The sequence below is a fragment of the Neoarius graeffei genome, chromosome 20 (assembly GCF_027579695.1).
Source record: "Neoarius graeffei isolate fNeoGra1 chromosome 20, fNeoGra1.pri, whole genome shotgun sequence".
Lineage (NCBI taxonomy): Eukaryota > Metazoa > Chordata > Actinopteri > Siluriformes > Ariidae > Neoarius > Neoarius graeffei.
This window is the reverse complement of record NC_083588.1, coordinates 42,612,753-42,633,045: the sequence shown is the minus strand read 5'-3', so window position 1 is coordinate 42,633,045 and position 20,293 is coordinate 42,612,753. Positions and strand designations below refer to the sequence as shown.

At 42.6% G+C, this 20,293-nt stretch overlaps 2 protein-coding genes and 1 pseudogene across 4 annotated transcripts in view; 2 read left to right on the top strand and 1 right to left on the bottom strand.

Annotated features, from left to right (window-relative positions):
- Positions 1 to 5,359: 5,359 nt before the first annotated feature.
- LOC132869278 (parvalbumin-2-like) lies at positions 5,360 to 16,544 on the bottom strand. Its single transcript, XM_060902615.1, has 6 exons — positions 16,507 to 16,544; positions 7,411 to 7,479; positions 7,057 to 7,129; positions 6,455 to 6,587; positions 6,077 to 6,186; positions 5,360 to 5,418 (listed from the first exon to the last, which is right to left on the bottom strand). Exons 1-6 carry the CDS (start codon positions 16,531 to 16,533, stop codon positions 5,396 to 5,398), a joined length of 435 nt encoding a protein of 144 aa, XP_060758598.1. The 5' UTR covers positions 16,534 to 16,544; the 3' UTR covers positions 5,360 to 5,395.
- On the top strand, positions 12,812 to 16,353 carry LOC132869373 (transcription and mRNA export factor ENY2-like; annotated as a pseudogene).
- Positions 16,545 to 19,206: 2,662 nt separating the features above from the next.
- The window catches only part of lmtk2 (lemur tyrosine kinase 2), a 71,190-nt gene continuing 70,103 nt past the window's right edge, over positions 19,207 to 20,293 (top strand). For all 3 annotated transcript variants that reach the window (XM_060901745.1, XM_060901744.1, XM_060901743.1), the window contains exon 1: positions 19,207 to 19,711. In XM_060901745.1, coding sequence (XP_060757728.1) covers positions 19,630 to 19,711 — 82 coding nt within the window. In that variant the 5' untranslated portion in view covers positions 19,207 to 19,629. The remainder of the gene's footprint in view (positions 19,712 to 20,293) is intronic.

Genomic DNA, 20,293 nt, shown 5'->3' with positions numbered 1-20,293 from the left:
GATGACATTTCTGTCAAACATTGGCCTTTTGCATCACAGGTTGGTACGTAACTCTAACACATCAATACTCTTCCACAATTGTATACTACAGTGTCAAACAATACTAAATGTGTTAAAATACATTATAAGGGAAAAGGTATATCAGCAAATCACTTCCAAAAGCCTAAAATGTAAATTGTTGTCATTTATACACTGCAAAAAAAAGATATCTTAGCAAGAGAAAATATCTTGAAAATAGAAGAAACCTTTATTTGTCACATGCACACTTCAAGCACAGTGAAATTCATCCTCTGCATTTAACCCATCTGAAGCAGTGAACACACGCACCAGTGGTCAGCCACGCCAGAGCACCCAGGGAGCAGTCAGGGCACCTCAGCCCAAGGTAGAGCCCTGCACTCCCGCGGGACCCGACGCAAAGCAGTGCGGCGCGGGACAAATGTTGAAAGCTCATTGCGGGCATGGGCGGGAGGGGGAGTGTGCAATGCGGGAGAGGTGATAAGCTGCAGTCCCGCTAACTAAAAACGTGTTTAAAATAAAATTTATAAATTATTAATTTATGTCTATCGTATAATTTGTGCTGGATATTTTATTTGGCATTAATAAAAACATTTTAAGATGCCTAAATTTGCGGATGTGGTTGTGGCAGCGGGGGCGTGGCCAAGCAGCAGTCTGTGAATGGAGGGCGGGGTCAGGGAAGGTAAGTGGCTAGGCCATTACACCTGATGTCAATTTGTGTGTGTGTGTTTGTTTGTTGCAGGGATGGAGTATAAAGGGAGGGGGAGAGGAGAGAAGAGGGATTCACTCCCCGACCACAACACGTGTGTGTGAGTGAGTGAGTGAACGAAAGAAAACTGAAAAGCTCAATAAAGTGAGTGGTGTGCGTCCCAGGTTTCAACACCACTATAGTAATCCCCGATCTGGGTGGAGCACAGAAGCACGGCAGGCGAGAGTTTGTGTTCACACCCACTCACTCACTTTATTGAGCTTTTCAGCTTTCTTTCACTCGTTCACTCACTCACACACACACGTGTTGTGGTCGGGGAGCGAATCCCTCTTCTCTCCTCTCCCCCTCCCTTTATACTCCATCCCTGCAACAAACACACACACACACACAAATTGACATCAGGTGTAATGACCTAGCCACTTACCTTCCCCGACCCCGCCCTCCATTCACAGACTGCTGCTTGGCCACGCCCCCACTGCCACAGTGGTCTAATCTCGCGTACGTTTCCGATTCCTTTCCGCTCTTCCGTGTTTGAGATCTCCGATCATGGCAGAAGAGCAGAGCTCCTCTAGTGAAGCTCACAGTGGGTATCTCTGTAAAGCCTCAGCTGCGCATGCCGCCTGGCAACACGCACCCTCGCTATGTGCGCTGGGTGAAGGATCGGTCAGTGGAGAGCTCAGCTAAGCTCAGCATGTTTAATTCCCCAAGCCAATGGCAAGAACTTTCATGAGAAATAACGCGAACATCTGCATCATGCGGGATTTGTGGGCGGGAGCGGGACAAAATATGGCAGGCGTGGGCGGGAGCGGGACTGAAAAGCATAGTTCTTTGCGGGAGCGGGCGGGAGCGGGACTGAAAATTCTGTCCCACGCAGACCTCTAGCCCAAGGCCACCCCACGTTAACCTAACTGTATGTCTTTGGACTGTGTTGGAAACCAGACCACCTGGAGGAAACCCACGCAGACACGGGGAGAACATGCAAACTCCACACAGAAAGGCCCTCGCCGGCCGCTGGGTTCGAACCCGGAACCTTCTTGCTGTGAGGCGACCATGCTAACCAATTCTGAGATTATTAAACCTAGTTTTAGATTGCAACCAACTTATTCTAAGATGTCTTATCAAGTAAAAATATCTGTCCATGCAGCAAGATAATTTCACTTGTATTAAGTAATTTTCTCCTCAAATTCAGTTTTTTGCAGTGTACGGTCTAGTTGTCGGAGATTAGCTCATGTACATTTAGATGTACTAGAATTAAAACATTTAGTAAAATTCACATGATCGTGGAACCAAAATTAACAGCAAGCCAATGCCAAGGCTGACCTTTGGAAATGTACACTTACTGTCCACTTTATTAGGAACACCTACATACCTGCATATTTATGCAGTTATCTGATTAGTCAATGATGTAGCAGCAGCACAATGCAAAAATCATGCAGATACAGGTCAAGAGCTTCAGGGAATATTCACAACGAACATCATAATAGGGAAAAAGTGTGATCTCTGTGACTTTAAGCAAAGCATGGTTGTTAGTACCAGAGGGGCTGGCTTGAACTGCTGATCTCCTGAGATTTTCAACAGTCGCTGGAGTTTAGAGTCGCTGAACCCAACCTGAATGCTGTTCAGGGTAACTTGCTTAATGCAAGTCTCACAACTTGAATTACCTGCTTCACCAGTTTGCTCAAGGCACACCGCTACAAAAAATGTTCTATAGGGGTGTAGCATAACCATTATTTGTATCTGAATCTGTATCAGTTATGTCCTCAAAATATTTCTATCTATATCTGTATTCAGATTTAAATTGGAATAGGGTGTGGTCTAAACTCGTTTTTAATGTGAACGCTATCAGTATGCCCCTAGAAACACTGAATAAACTCAGGGAATAAGTGGTCATTTTTACTTACAAATTATAAGTTACAATCTGTAGCACATGATGTTATTCAACTCCTGAACACGTACAGTTTCAGATCCATCCATCCATTATCTGTAGCTGCTTATCCTGTTCTACAGGGTCTCAGGCAAGCTGGAGCCTATCCCAGCTGACTATGGGCGAGAGGCGGGGTACACCCTGGACAAGTCGCCAGGTCATCACAGGGCTGACACATAGCGACAAACAACCATTCACACTCACATTCACACCTACGGCCAATTTAGAGCCACCAATTAGTCTAACCTGCATGCCTTTGGACTGTGGGGGAAACCGGAGCACCTGGAGGAAGAAGAAGAAACCTTTATTTGTCACATGCACACTTCAAGCACAGTGAAATTCATCCTCTGCATTTAACCCATCTGAAGCAGTGAACACACGTGCACACACTCAGAGCAGTGGGCAGCCACACCAGAGCGCCTGGGGAGCAGTCAGGGGTCAGGTACCTTGCTCAAGGGCACCTCAGCCCAAGGCTGCCCCACGTCACCCACGCAGACACTGGGAGAACATGCAAACTCCACACCAAGGCCGCTGGGTTCGAACCCGGAACCTTCTTGCTGTGAGGCGACCGTGCACCACCGTGCCGCCACAGTTTCGGATGTTCTGTGGAATTTTCTGGCAAGCTTTCTGCCTAATGTGATGGAGTAAGCAAACTAACTATCTTTCACACTGCAAAAACTAGCCATCCTAATATAAGGAAAAACATAATAAATTTGAGAACATTTAGACTATAATCAAGTGAAATTATCTGCCAGTGCAGTAAGATAATTACACTTGGTAAGACATCTTAGAATAAGTTGGTTGCAACCTAGAACTTGGTTTAATAATCTCAAAATTGGTGTCTTGTTTTCTTCTAATAAGAAATGCGAGATCATTTAAACCATTTTCAAGATATTTTCACTTGCTAAGATATCATTTTTTGCAGTGCATAATGATGTCTTTCCCCATCCAAGAAACTGTTTTTTGTTTGTTTGTTTGTTTGTTTGTTTGTTTGTTTGTTTGTTTGTTTGTTTGTTTGTTTAATAGTTAACAACAGTCAAAATCTAAAAATACATATTTGGGTTTTGGGGGTTTGTTAAATTCCAAAAAAGATCAAAAAAGTTGACTGTATCAGAATACACTACAAAGTAGTGATGCAGGCCTGCTGTGATTCAAACTGGGGCCCTTTCAGCAGCATTTCAGTATAATGCCCAAATGATTTTCCAGTGTGATTTTCATTTAATAATGATGAAGAATGCTCTTTTAACAACAACAAAAAGATGTGCAATGGATGTACAAGTTAATATTTTTAGAATGCATTAAATGGTGTTTTGGAGACCCAGCAGAGATATGCTGCCCTGTGCAGACATGGAGTCGTTGCTCTGTCGTAAATAAAAACATATTTAATTTGTACAGAAATACAGTAGTAATGTAATTTTCTTTTTTTTAATTAAATAAAGCAGTATTTAGTTTGGGCGGCATGATGGTGTAGTGGTTAGCGCTGTCGCCTCACAGCAAGAAGGTCCGGGTTCGAGCCCCGTGGCCGGCAAGGGCCTTTCTGCGCGGAGTTTGCATGTTCTCCCCGTGTCCACGTGGGTTTGCTTTGGTTTCCCCCACAGTCCAAAGACATGCAGGTTAGGTTAACTGGTGACTCTAAATTGACCGTAGGTGTGAATGTGAGTGTGAATGGTTGTCTGTGTCTATGTGTCAGCCCTGTGATGACCTGGCGACTTGTCCAGGGTGTACCCCGCCTTTCGCCCGTAGTCAGCTGGGATAGGCTCCAGCTTGCCTGCGACCCTGTAGAACAGGATAAAGCAGCTAGAGATAATGGATGGATGGATAGATGGATGGATGACCAATAGAGTTTGAGATAAAATATACATTTCAACTGTCTAGAACTAAAGTCATCTTTGAGTACAAGCTAAATATGAAATCAAGCCAAGTCAGTTCACACCGTAATAGCTGTCATAATAAGAACCATCAAATCAGATCAGATCACAGAATCAGATTGCCACGTCTGCACTTGCTTGCACTGAAGACTCCACTTCCCAGAATTCACAGTGGCCTTCAAATACGGCTGCCTCAGACTACAACACCCATCCCACTCTTTACCGTTCACAATCCCATGAGTTCTAATCACATGCTCTTGTTCCCATGCACAGCTCACTTATTTAAGGACTCTGCTCAGAGTTTGTGTTTGTGATGTAAATGCTCAGTTCTGTGCGTCTGACTTTTTATGAAGGCTTTTGTTCATTGCTCTGCTTTGACTCTGTTTTGTACTTTGCTTTTTTGATACTGCCTCTGATATCCTGTTTGTACCTCGCCTGACCCTTGCCTGTTTTTTTTTAATTCTGGTTTCTGCCTCACAATATGGCTTTGTCTGCCAGTTTGCCTGAATAAACTCTCTTTCAGCTTTTACATCCGCCTGTCATCTGCTTATCTGACACAGATTCACTCATATAGGGAATGTAAAAAAAAAGAGTGAATCATGTGAAATTTGACAAATTGTTGATTGAAACTTGGTCCCATTCATTTTAATGCCAGAAAAATAGGTCTTCTTTGGTGTGTCAAGAAAAAAAAATTGAAATGCAAGACACAAAGTAGGAATTTGAAAACTTTATTTTCAATTTTCATTAGGTCACTCTATAAAGACAAAATTTTTAATTCAACAAAAAGTCTAATTTTAACAACTGAAAATTCTTATCCTCGTAACATAAGTTTAAAAAAAAAGTGGTCCTCAGCATCAGTACAGTAGATATATCATAGTTTCAGTTTAGCAGCACACAGAATTCTGGGAAAAAGAAATGAAAAAGATTCATATTAATCATACTGGGGGCTGTGGAGCATTGTATGCAAGAAAAACAAACATAAAATGAGTGAATATAAGGGGTTTTATGATATGAGTTTCTACTTCCAAAGCCACAGCAAAAACAAACAACCTCCTCGTTGCCAAAGATAAGCCAGTCTTTATGTACTCTTAATTACTGATCATTATATATATATATATATATATATATATATATATATATATATATATATATATATATATATATATATGTGTGTGTGTGTGTGTGTGTGTGTGTGTGTGTATATATATATATATATATATATATATATATATATATATATATATATATATATAAAACTAGGCTAGTTAGTTAGCTAGGAATAGTATAATAATAGCATGAAACTATGAATACTATAAAATTAACAAGAAATTGTATTTAATCTCAACCCATTATGTCAGGGATATGACTTTTATGATATTTGTGCAAATGCATATATTTAAAAGTCTCTCTAAACTGTTAATATCTAAACTGAGACACTGACATTAGACATTTCATATCTGCAGCGCTTTGTAGTAACATTAGCATACACTTATAATTACCAGCAGGCAAAAATTTCAAAGGTACTATAGGCTCAGGCAATTGCTAATGATGCATCCCAACCTTGCATCCCAATTTTGCCATCTCCGTCATGGTCTCCAGCAGCCAGGAAAGCTTTGGTCTCAATGTCTGTCAGCTCTCTGGCTCCTGCCACAAAGTTCTGGAGAAACAGTCTGAAGAAGCAACGAAGTATAATGTTAATAGTGTGTCATTATAACTCACTACAAAAATATATAATGACTGATTAGTAAAAAGGAAAAAAAAACATAAAACGATACACAGTGGAATTTTAATTACCCCAGCACCAGGAGTAGATTAATGTGAATTAATGTGGCTTTCGGTATGACTTAATGAACAGCATTTTACAGTTTCCTCTTGTTTAATTTTGTACAATATGTACCAAATCATTTACAGTATGGGAAAATGTATCAAACATCTTACTTGAGCTCTTCTTTCTCAATAAATCCACTCTTGTCTTGGTCGAGGACGTTGAATACCTTCTGACCATCGACATTTGATTTTCCAAGGAGCCCTACGTGTTCAAAGAAGGACTTCTGAGAGAATGTGCCTGGATCTGTGGAGAGATAACAGCAGTGAAAGACAGAAAGAGGCAAAGTTGACATTTTAAGCTAACGTTGGGCTCATTTAACCCACGAAGTCTCATTTTATCTGTAGCTATAGCATATATATGTAGGTATATTGAAGCTATATGTCCTCCTGAATGTTGTGCATCTTGTTGAATTGTCAGAAGAATAATTAAGAGCAGGTGAGATTTGAGGTCTGCCTTAAACTGTTCTTGAACACTCAGCACAATCACAGGTAACTGGGTAGTAACGGCTCCTCAACCCCCTGGCTGCTTGGTTGCTTGGATTTAACCATCTCCCGTCTCCTGTGCAAAGACCCGTGGGAGTCCCTGTGCGTGAGGATGTGTTTATACATAAACGTAGTTTGGATTTATGTATGTAGTGGCTGCTGTATTAGTCTATATGATGTAGTTATATGGTTTGTGTGTGTTTGTATAGGTATTATATCCTTAAGAAGACCTTGACAAGCCTGGACTGCTGCAACGATGTCCTCTTCTTTCAATATCCCTGCAAATGCCATGCTTGTTTCCTCCTGAAGGAGGGTGAAATTACAAGTTTAGGAATATGCACAGTGTATTATCACATATATATTATACAGTATATCACCAGCGAATCAAATGACTATAAATCTAAACTTTTTCCATTTTTAACTTTGTGCATTAATAACTGATGACAATAAATCAAATGTTACAAACATTAGCATTAATGTACAGTTTTCAAAGTGACCAAAGTTAGCCATTGCATAATGGACTAATATTAACATTAGTACATTTTAAGTCAATACTAAACTGTAAGAAGCTCATAAGCACTAACCTTCAGATGCTGGATAAGTGTCTCTTCAAAGCTGCTGTCCTCCTTGTTACCCACTGTGACACTATGAACCTGAGAGTCAGAGAGCATGAAGATGTGTGTTTTTAACCCCAAGGAGACCTTCTTGTAAAAAAAAAAAAACAACACCTCCCTTCTCATTAGCACGTGATTTCTAACAAGTACCGTTGTTATTGGCCAGCTGTTCTACCATTATGTTTGATTGTAAATGGATTATTAAACTTCATAATGCAAACATAAACTATAACTCCTTTAAAATGGCACTGATCTAAGAAAGAATTGAAGTATTGGAAGAGTGTATACAGTGGTGCTTGAAAGTTTGTGAACCCTTTCGAATTTTCTATATTTCTGCATAAATATGACCTAAAACATCATCAGATTTTCACACAAGTCCTAAAAGTAGATAAAGAGAACCCAGTTAAACAAATGAGACAAAAATATTATACTTGGTCATTTATTTACTGAGGAAAATGATCCAATATTACATATCTGTGAGTGGCAAAAGTATGTGAACCTTTGCATTCAGTATGTGGTGTGACCCCCTTGTGCAGCAATAACTGCAACTAAACGTTTGCGGTAACTGTTGATCAGTCCTGCACACCGGCTTGGAGGAATTTTAGCCCGTTCCTCCGTACAGAACAGCTTCAACTCTGGGATGTTGGTGGGTTTCCTCACATGAACTGCTCCCTTCAGGTCCTTCCACAACATTTCGATTGGATTAAGGTCAGGACTTTGACTTGGCCATTCCAAAACATTAACTTTATTCTTCTTTAACCATTCTTTGGTAGAACAACTTGTGTGCTAAGGGTCATTGTCTTGCTGCATGACCCACCTTCTCTTGAGATTCAGTTCATGGACAGATGTCCCAAAATTTTCCTTTAGAATTTGCTGGTATAATTCAGAATTAATTGTTCGATCAATGATGGCAAGCCGTCCTGGCCCAGATGCAGCAAAACAGGCCCAAACCATGACACTACCACCACCATGTTTCACAGATGGGATAAGGTTCTTATGCTGGAATGCAGTGTTTTCCTTTCTCCAAACATAACGTAAACATAAACCAAAAAGTTCTATTTTGGTCTCATTCGTCCACAATACATTTTTCTAATAGCCTTCTGGCTTGTCCACGTGATCTTTAGCAAACTGCAGATGAGCAGCAGTGTTCTTTTTGGAGAGCAGTGGCTTTCTCCTTGCAACCCTGCCATGCACACCATTGTTGTTCAGTGTTCTCCTGATGGTGGACTCATGGACATTAACATTAGCCAATGTGAGAGAGGCCTTCAGTTGCTTAGAAGTTACCCTGGGGTCCTTTGTGACCTCGCCGACTATTACACGCCTTGCTCTTGGAGTGATCTTTGTTGGTCGGCCACTCCTGGGGAGGGTAACAATGGTCTTGAATTTCCTCCATTTGTACACTATCTGTCTGACTGTGGATTGGTGGAGTCCAAACTCTTTAGAGATGGTTTTGTAACCTTTTCCAGCCTGATGAGCATCAACAATGCTTTTTCTGAGGTCCTCAGAAATCTCCTTTGTTCATGCCATGATACACTTCCACAAACATGTGTTGTGAAGATCAGACTTTGATAGATCCCTGTTCTTTAAATAAAACAGGGTGCCCACTCACACCTGATTGTCATCCCATTGATTGAAAACACCTGACTCTAATTTCACCTTCAAATTAACTGCTCATCCTAGAGGTTCACATACTTTTGCCACTCACAGATATGTAATATTGGATCATTTTCATCAATAAATAAATGACCAAGTGTAATATTTTTTTCTCATTTGTTTAACTGGGTTCTCTTTATCTACTTTTAGGACTTGTGTGAAAATCTGATGATGTTTTAGGTCATATTTATGCAGAAATATAGAAAATCCTAAAGGGTTCACAAACTTTCAAGCACCACTGTGTGTGTATATATATATATATATATATATATATATATATATATATATATATATATATATATATATATCACACACTGACTTCTGCATTGTTACATTAACCGTCATCTGCTGTTTAGATTATTTCTTATATTAAATTATACTGTGTAATTACATTATACTGTATACACCAATCAGCCATAACATTATGACTACTGACAGGTGAAATCCATTTGCTGTAATGGATTTAATGGTGCTCCATGGGATATTCAAAGTTTGGGATATTTTTTATAACCCAATCCTGATCTATACTTCTCCACAACTTTGTCTCTGACCTGTTTGGAGTGCTCCTTGGTTTTCATGTTGCTTGCTTAATAGTGTTGCAGAGTCAGGTTGATTGATACAGAAAGAAAGCACAACTTTATTCATCACACACTTGTGAAATTCTTCTCTGCCTTTAACCCATCTGAAGCAGTGAACACACACATACACATGAGCAATGAGCACACACACACACATACCCAGAGCAGTGGGCAGCCATGTTAACAGCACCCAGGGAGCAATTGGAAGTTAGGTGCCTCACTCAAGGGCACCTCAGCCCAAGGTCGACCCATATTAACCTAACCGCATGTCTTTAGACTGTGGGGGAAACCCACACAGACATGGGGAGAACATGCAAACTATGCACAGAAAGGCCCCTACCAGCCGCTGGGCTCGAATCCAGAACCTTCTTGCTGTGAGGCGACTGTGCTAACCACTACACCACCGTGCCGCCATCATGTGGCAGATCATGTGACACTTTGATTGTACACAGGTGGATCTTAATCAACTAATTATGTGACTTGTGAAGTGAATGGGTTGGACCAGCTCTTATTTAGGGGTTTCATATGAAAGGGGGTGAATACTTATGCACACTCCAGATTTCTATTTTTTCATCTTAATTATTGTTTGTGTCACAATAAAAAACAATGTGCACCTTTAAAGTGGTAGGCATGTTGTGTAAATCAAATGGTGCTAACCCTCCCAAAATCCATTTTAATTCCATCTTGTAATGCAACAAAACAGAACAAACAACCAAGGGGGATGAATACTTTTGCAAGGCACTGTATATCATAGTCCTGTTGAATGCTTGATTCTGATGGACTAGAAGGTGCTACAGGATAAGCGGCTGCAGATAATGGATGGATGGATGGATGGATGGATGGATGGATGGATGGATAGAATGTGCTAATTCATTTTCACAGCTCTGAAAAAAGTGCCAGCTGTAATTCCAGTGATGGGTTAAACAGGAACTAACTTGTCTTGTGGAAGTTCCACAACATTAACCGTAACTCTTAAAAAAAAGCATAAGTCATCCATACATCCATACATCCGTCACTGCTTATCCTGTACAGGGTCGCAGGCAAGCTGGAGCCTATTCCATCTGACTATGGGTGGGAGGCGGGGTACACCCTGGACAAGTCGCCAGGTTATCGCAGGGCTGACACGTAGAGACAAACAACCATTCACACTCACATTCATACCTACGGTCAATTTATAGTGGTGCTTGAAAGTTTGTGAACCCTTTCGAATTTTCTATATTTTGGCATAAATATGACCTAAAACATCATCAGATTTTCACACAAGTCCTAAAAGTAGATAAAGAGAACCCAGTTAAACAAATGAGACAAAAATATTATACTTGGTCATTTATTTATTAAGGAAAATGATCCAATATTACATATCTGTGAGTGGCAAAAGTATGTGAACCTTTGCTTTCAGTATCTGGTGTGACCCCCTTGTGCAGCAATAACTGCAACTAAACGTTTCCGGTAACTGTTGATCAGTCCTGCACACCAGCTTGGAGGAATTTTAGCCCATTCCTCTGTACAGAACAGCTTCAACTCTGGGATGTTGGTGGGTTTCCTCACATGAACTGCTCGCTTCAGGTCCTTCCACAACATTTCGATTGGATTAAGGTCAGGACTTTGACTTGGCCATTCCAAAACATTAACTTTATTCTTCTTTAACCATTCTTTGGTAGAACAACTTGTGTGCTTAGGGTCGTTGTCTTGCTGCATGACCCACCTTCTCTTGAGATTCAGTTCATGGACAGATGTTGTGACATTTTCTTTTAGAATTCCCTGGTATAATTCAGAATTCATTGTTCCATCAATGACGGCAAGCCGTCCTGGCCCAGATGCAGCAAAACAGGCTCAAACCATGATACTACCACCACCATGTTTCACAGATGGGATAGGGTTCTTATGCTGGAATGCAGTGTCTTCCTTTCTCCAAACATAACACTTCTCATTTAAACCAAAAAGTTCTATTTTGGTCTCATCCGTCCACAAGACATTTTTCCAATAGCCTTCTGGCTTGTCCACGTGATCTTTAGCAAACTGCAGATAAGCAGCAATGTTCTTTTGAGGAGCAGTGGCTTTCTCCTTGCAACCCTGCCATGCAAACCATTGTTGTTCAGTGTTCTCCTGATGGTGGACTCATGAACATTAACATTAGCCAATGTGAGAGAGGCCTTCAGTTGCTTAGAAGTTACCCTGGGGTCCTTTGTGACCTTGCCAACTATTACACGCCTTGCTCTTGGAGTGATCTTTGTTGGTCGACCACTCCTGGGGAGGATAACAATGGTCTTGAATTTCCTCCATTTGTACACAATCTGCCTGACTGTGGATTGGTGGAGTCCAAACTCTTTAGAGATGGTTTTGTAACCTTTTCCAGCCTGATGAGCATCAACAATGCTTTTTCTGAGGTCCTCAGAAATCTCCTTTGTTCGTGCCATGATACACTTCCACAAACATGTGTTGTGAAGATCAGATTTTGATAGATCCCTGTTCTTTAAATCAAACAGGGTGCCCACTCACACCTGATTGTCATCCCATTGATTGAAAACACCTGACTCTAATTTCACCTTCAAATGAACTGCTAATCCTAGAGGTTCACATACTTTTGCCACTCACAGATATGTAATATTGGATCATTTTCCTCAATAAATAAATGACCAAGTATAATATTTTTGTCTCATTTGTTTAACTGGGTTCTCTTTATCTACTTTTAGGACTTGTGTGAAAATCTGATGATGTTTTAGGTCATATTTATGCAGAAATATAGAAAATTCTAAAGGGTTCACAAACTTTCAAGCACCACTGTAGAGCCACCAATTAGCCTAACCTGCATGTCTTTGGACTGTGGGGGAAACCAGAGCACCTGGAGGAAACCTACGCAGACACAGGGAGAACATACAAACTCCACACAGAAAGGCCCATGTCAGCCACTGGGCTCAAATCCAGGACTTTCTTGTTATGAGGTGACAGTGCTAACCATTACACCACTGTGCCACCCTGCATGACAAGTCATTCATTAATAAATTATCATTTGTGATTATTATGATTTTTTAGAAAGGAGTCTCCAAGTGTCAGAGGTAAAGCAATAAATGCATATTTTCTGACATGGGGAAGGCTTTGGCCATAAGGTCCTCTTGCATCCATTAATGAAAATGTTATGTTAATTTCTGCAACAGTTTAGGCTGAGTGATGAATAAACAGTTACAGATGAGGGATGCAATTAACCAGAAGCTGATTGAAATGGGAGAGAGGGAGTAGTTAAAGGAGCTGCTCAGAGTCAAGCTCATTGAGGCTACATCCACACGACAACGGCAACGAGATGTTATTTAAAAAAAAATCGCGTCCACATGGGCAACGGATCAGTAAAATATCAGGTCCATATGGCAACGCAACGCTTGCTGAAAACGATGCAATACACATGCCACACCTCTAGGGGCGCTGTAAGACGGTCCCTTCGGAGACACCAGAAGAATAGAAGAAGTAAGGACGCATGCGCATAAACTATTATGTGCGAGAATTCATATTAGCCACAAAGTCAGGAAAATCTGTTTGTAAAATTACATTATAATGACCAAATACAATGAAAAGTATTTTTCCAGTCTCACCTGTGAAAGGTAATCCCATGTGATCTCGTTTGGACGGTACAGTTAAACGCAGCTAATCTTTATTCTCCGCTTTGACCTATCCAATATGGCGGCGAGGATGACGTATGATTCTACATGGAAGGCGGCGTCTTTAATGGTCCGGAATAAATTGAATGCTACACATTGATGGATTAATTTGCTCTTCTACGCCCTTTTTGAGGAATGTATTGTAGGACTTACTGTAAACCAACATCTGAAGAGGTGAGATCGCTCCTTTTTTTCCCTATTTTTGCTGGCGGGATTGACTCTGCCCTAAGGGCAGAGTCTCTCTCTCTCTCTCTCTCTCTCTCTCTCTCTCTCTCACTTTGCACCATTACACAATAAATATTCACAGTGAAAATATTTTGTAAGCGCGTTTCATGAACCAAGTTATAGGATTTGTTGACAACTCGCATCGAGTTCGTTACACTTCTACCCGGCGTGAAGCACTCACAGTCATGTGGTTGTGACGTCATCGTAAACAAATCCGTTCTACTCATCCAGACGACTTCACAACGGCAACGTTGCCAGATCTTTCCACTCTGGGACCCGTTCTCAAAAAGATTGCGTTTTGGGCACCCAAAATGCCGGTGCCGTGTGGACGCCAGGCCTAAACGATAAGCAATTGTATCGGAGCCACCTGAATCCGTTGCCGTGTGGACAGGACCTGAGTGTGGCTGGAAAGATCAATTAAAAGCACATTGCAAAGAAGTCAGCAAGGAAAAGGGGATTGAGCATGTCACTGTAGAAGACTTGGGCTACATCCACACGATAACGGCAACGAGATTTTTTTTTTTTAAATATCGCGTCCACATGGGCAACGGATCAGTAAAATATAAGGCTCATATGGCAACGCAACGCTTGCTGAAAACGATGCAATACACATGCCACACCTCTACGTGCGCTGTAAGACGGTCCCATCGGAGACACCAGAACAATAGAAGTAGACGCATGCGCATAACTGCGCATGCGCACAGTGACTATCCCTGTCACTGTCACACGCACACACTTTCTCACTCCCTATCCTATGGATATAGTCCTTTTAAATCACGTGCTCATTTTTTGAATGGAGACACGGAAAGAGGAATGAATGGGGGTAGATGGAAGCCGGTACGCCAACATTCTGATATCCTCCAGAATTTTTTAATGGTCCAGAATAAATTGAATGCTACACGTTGATGGATTAATTTGTTCTTCTACGCCCTTTTTGAGGAATGTATTGTCGGACTTAAACCAACATCTGAAGAGGTGAGATGGCTCCTTTTTTTCCCTATTTTTGCTGGCAGGATTGACTCTGCCCTAAGGGCTATTCTCTCTCTCTCTCTCTCTCTCTCTCTCTCACTTTGCACCATTACACAATAAATATTCACAGTGGAAATATTTTGTAAGCGCGTTTCATGAACCAAGTTATAGGATTTGTTGACAACTCGCACCGAGTTCGTTACACTTCTACCCGGCGTGAAGCACATGTGGTTGTGATGTCATCGTAAACAAATCCGTTCTACTCATCCAGACGACTTCGCAACGGCTCCGTTGCCAGATTTTTTCACTCTGGAACCCGTTCTCAAAAGATTTCGTTTTGGGGCACCCAAAACACCGGTGCCGTGTGGACGCCAGGCCAAAACGATAAACAATTTTATCAGATTCACCTGAATCCGTTGCCGTGTGGACAGGGCCTTGGTGGCTGGAGTCACTTCTAAAATAAGAACGCTTATGCCTGGTAGTGTAAAGAAAGAGCTTCTCCAGAGAATAAGGGATGTCTTAGTCCAACATTCGCCATGCTGCACAGGATACTGGACTCTATGCCAACTGAAATGCCACATTAGCTGTAAAATTTATATTTTTTCATTCGTTTTTTTCTTTCTTTTTTAATCATTTTGTTTACTGTCTTGAATGTTGGTGAAGAAATAAAAAGCAACTCTGGTGAATGATTTTATTGCTTCAACAATAAAGTTTATTCATGTTTGCAAAAAAGAGAAAAGTCCTTTGAGAGCTTATTAAATTTGAGAGAGAGAGAGAGAGAGAGAGAGAGAGAGAGTGGAAAAAATTAAAGACTTGTGAAAGGATGTCTACGTATAACAGCTATATTGTAAGTGTAAGGAACTAACTAACTATAATGCAAAGGAACTAACTTGTTTTATGGCTGTTCCAAACATTAAACACAACTCTAAATAGATACAAATGTGATGTGTTGTTCTTTAATGCATAAAAATTGTGATCTTTGGCAAATTACTGTGATATATGAGGAATAAAAGACTTCAGGACATGCTGTCATTGGGAAATAATCAAATTCTATGTGGTAACAACCCTCCCGGTGGCATGGTGGTGTAGTGGATAGCACTGCCACCTCACAGCAAGAAGGTCCTGGGTTCAAGCCCAGCGGCTGGCGAGGGCCTTTCTGCGTGGAGTTTGCATGTTGTCCATGTGGGTTTCCTCCGGGTGCTCTGGTTTCCCCCACAGTCCAAAGGAATGCAGGTTAGGCTAATTGATGGCTCTAAATTGACCGTAGGTGTGAACTGATGCTTGTCTGTGTCAGCCCTGTGATAACCTGGTGACTTGTTAGCAGGGATAGGCTCCAGCTTGCCTGTGACCCTGTAGAACAGGATAAGCAGCCATGGATGGATGGAACAACCCTCCCGTTTGGATCAGGCTGAATAACAGTACCCCATCATTGATTATTTTCCTATAACAGCAAACCCCAAGTGTTTTATTCAATTACTAATTTGTTCAATTGAGTCTGGGACTCAGAAAGCCATGGAAGAACTTTTCCCCCCTGATTTCTCCTTGTCCTTGTTTGGATTGTTTTCTATATTCACATTTCATGTAAAATCATGGCGGCACGGTGGTGTAGTGGTCGCCTCACAGCATGAAGGTCCTGGGTTCAAGCCCAGCGGCCGGCGAGGGCCTTTCTTTGTGGAGTTTGCATGTTCTCCCCATGTCTGCGTGGGTTTCCTCCGGGTGCTCTGGTTTCCCCCACAGTCCAAAGACATGCAGATTAGGTTAATTGGGGGCTCTAAAATGACCGTAGGTGTGAATGTGAGTGTGAATGATTGTTTGTCTTTGTGTCAGCCCAGCGATAACCTTATGACTTGCCCAGGGTGTACCCTGCCTCTTGCCCATAGTCAGCTGGGATAGGCTCCAGCTTGCCTGCAACCCTGTAGAACAGGATAAGCAGCTACAGATAATGGATGGATAGATATATATGTCAGCCCTGCGATAACTTGGTGACTTACCCAGGGTGTACGCCGCCTCTCGCCCATAGTCAGCTGGGATAGGCTCTGGCTTGCCTGCAACCCTGTAGAACAGGATAAGCAGCTACAGATAATGGATGGATGGAACAACCCTCCCATTTGGATCAGGGTGGTTGATTATTTTCCTATAACAGCAAACCCCCAGTGTTCTATTCAATTACTAATTTGTTCTGGGGACTCAGAAGGCTTTGAAAGAACTTTCCCCCGATTTCTCCTTGCCTTTGTTTGGATTGTTTTCCAGATTCACATCTCATGTAAAACCATCTTCCTGTTTACATCCATCAGCAACCATTTTAGTAGTTTCCCTGCTCCCAAGCCATCTGATTGAGCTAATCGGCTAATTAACAGCCCTTTGTCCGTTAGGACTGTGCACCTTACACACAGCACATACACCTCAAGTCTGTGCACCTTACCTTACCTTGCAATACTTCATCTCATCTCATTATCTCTAGCCACTTTATCCTGTTCTACAGGGTCGCAGGCAAACTGGAACCTATCCCAGCTGACTACGGGCGAAAGGCAGGGTACACCCTGGACAAGTCGCCAGGTCATCACAGGGCTGACACATAGACACAGACAACCATTCACACTCACATTCACACCTACGGTCAATTTAGAGTCACCAGTTAACCTAACCTGCATGTCTTTGGACTGTGGGGGAAACCGGAGCACCCGGAGGAAACCCACGCGGACACGGGGAGAACATGCAAACTCCGCACAGAAAGGCCCTCGCCGGCCACGGGGCTCGAACCCGGACCTTCTTGCTGTGAGGCGACAGCGCTAACCACTACACCACCATGCAGCCCGCAATACTTCATAATGTGTAATATTTTATCTTATAATGTGACTCTGTTGTGCAATAATTTATAATGTGACTGTCTCTGTGCAATACTTTATATGTGCAATACCTCACTCCATAATGTGTAACACAACACATACACGGGTGGCACGGTGGTGTAGTGGTTAGCGCTGTCGCCTCACAGCAAGAAGGTCCTGGGTTCGAGCCCCGTGGCCGGCGAGGGCCTTTCTGTGTGGAGTTTGCATGTTCTCTCCATGTCCGCGTGGATTTCCTCCGGGTGCTCCGGTTTCCCCCACAGTCCAAAGACATGCAGGTTAGGTTAACTGGTGACTCTAAATTGACCGTAGGTGTGAGTGTGAATGGTTGTCTGTGTCTATGTGTCAGCCCTGTAATGACCTGGTGACTTGTCCAGGGTGTACCCCGCCTTTCGCCCGTAGTCAGCTGGGATAGGCTCCAGCTCGCCTGCGACCCTGTAGGACAGGATAAAGCGGCTAGAGATAATGAGATGAGAATAGAATAGAATGTCTTTATTGTCACTGTACACATGTGCAATGAGATTAAAGCATCTCCTAACAGTGCAAACAGCGTGTAGAGAGAGAGAGGGGAAAAAAGGGGGGTGTAAGGGGGGTAAGGTGCACAGTCTGAGGTGTATGTGTTGTGTTACACATTATGGAGTGAGGTACTGCACATATAAAGTATTGCACAGAGACAGTCACATTATAAATTATTGCACAACAGAGTCACATTATAAGATAAAATATTACACATTATGAAGTATTGCGGGCGGCATGGTGGTGTAGTGGTTAGCGCTGTCGCCTCGCAGCAAGAAGGTCCGGGTTCGAGCCCCGTGGCCGGCGAGGGCCTTTCTGTGCAGAGTTTGCATGGTGTCCGCGTGGGTTTCCTCCGGGTGCTCCGGTTTCCCCCACAGTCCAAAGACATGCAGGTTAGGTTAACTGGTGACTCTAAATTGACCGTAGGTGTGAATGTGAGTGTGAATGGTTGTCTGTGTCTATGTGTCAGCCCTGTAATGACCTGGTGACTTGTCCAGGGTGTACCCCGCCTTTCGCCCGTAGTCAGCCGGGATAGGCTCCAGCTCGCCTGCGACCCTGTAGGACAGGATAAAGCGGCTAGAGATAATGAGATGAGAATAGAATAGAATGTCTTTATTGTCACTGTACACATGTGCAATGAGATTAAAGCATCTCCTAACAGTGCAAACAGCGTGTAGAGAGAAAGAGGGGAAAAAAGGGGGGTGTAAGGTGCACAGTCTGAGGTGTATGTGTTGTGTTACACATTATGGAGTGAGGTATTGCACATATAAAGTATTGCACAGAGACAGTCACATTATAAATTATTGCATGACAGAGTCACATTATAAGATAAAATATTACACATTATGAAGTATTGCGGGCGGCATGGTGGTGTAATGGTTAGCGCTGTCGCCTCGCAGCAAGAAGGTCCGGGTTCGAGCCCCGTGGCCGGCGAGGGCCTTTCTGTGCGGAGTTTGCATGTTCTCCCCGTGTCCGCCTGGGTTTCCTCCGGGTGCTCCGGTTTCCCCCACAGTCCAAAGACATGCAGGTTAGGTTAACTGGTGACTCTAAATTGAGCGTAGGTGTGAATGTGAGTGTGAATGGTTGTCTGTGTCTGTGTGTCAGCCCTGTGATGACCTGGCGACTTGTCCAGGGTGTACCCCGCCTTTCGCCCGTAGTCAGCTGGGACACCTCAGACTGTGCACCTTACCCCCCTTACACCCCCTTTTTTCCTCTCTCTCTCTCTCCACGCTGTTTGCACTGTTAATTGCACATACTTTTGCACTCAGACTGCTGTTGTGAAGATTTTCAGTCTCGGTCTCTGATTGGCTGGAACGCACGGTTACATGTGACGTAGGCAGGGCGAACATGGCGCTGGGAAGCGGAGGTGATGCTGGACCGTGTTAACCGTTTTAATTTTCATCCGTTAACTGTTTAAATTCTGTCAGGGGGGAAAAAAAGTGTAGAAAATATGGTTCTTCGAGTTATATAATGAACCAGTGTGGTGGTTTAAACAATGCAGGACGACAGCAAGTGAGAAACCGCTGTGTACCGGTAACTAGCCGTAGCTTGGTTAGCACCGTTTAGCTGCACTGTTGCTCAGGCTGCTAGCGCTTTAGCCGAGCTATGCTAAATGTTTTGGTTCTACTACCACCAGCCGAATGTGGACAGGACCGTAGCAGAAGGTAGTTTTACACACCAAATGACTCTTTTGTATTATTTGCTTTGACAATAGTGAGTCCTAGTAGTTTAGAGGTGACTAGTCGAGCTGGGACCATGTCCAGGCTCGGTGTGTGGATGTTGCTATTCGGAGCGGCGCTCCTGTGTGAAGGTGCACCTCTTCTGCGGGCACAATCAGGTAAGAGCCTCTGCTTTTACTTCACATATTTCATCAAATAACCACCGGACACTACGACAAGCTGTTAATAGATGGACCAGAGCCTAGCTAGAGAGTACTTTTAGACGCGTAGCTTTACCTGATCATGCTAGCAACACTCCTGGAGTCTCAGTGTAGCTAATTTGCTAGTCACTGACCCTCGATTGTTTTTTAATCTGGTGTTTATCCCTCATCATGAGTGTTTCTCTTCCTGTTCTAACCAGTATGAAGCACATTCATGTTGTATTTCTTTCCTTCAGCACTGTTCCACATTGCATTACACTCACACTACATTATCATTCAGTGATTTGATTTCCAAACAGGTTTATTTCTGCTTGGTTTGTCTGTTTTGCTGACTGATTTAGTACAAGTTGAAATCATCGAGTCCACACTTTTTTTTTTACATAAGGTTTCCTACATAAGCTATAACTTCATACTTGTGACCCACAGGTGCAGCTACGGTAATGAGTAACGTAATACATTCCAACCTTATCACCTGTGAATGATTTACGAAGCGAAGGGTGATCTGTTCGCAGTGTGACTAAATAACTTGTAGCTTTTATT

Bases quoted from the DNA above. Each gene is read 5' to 3' on its own strand.
- LOC132869278 (XM_060902615.1), bottom strand. From the start codon at position 16,533: ATGGGCGAGAGGCGGCGTACACCCTGG. The intron at 7,130-7,410 runs GTTAGTGCTTAT...ACCCTCCTTCAG, and splicing joins CACTTATCCAGCATCTGAAG to GAGGAAACAAGCATGGCATT. The intron at 6,187-6,454 runs GTAAGATGTTTG...TTGCTTCTTCAG, and splicing joins ATTGAGAAAGAAGAGCTCAA to ACTGTTTCTCCAGAACTTTG.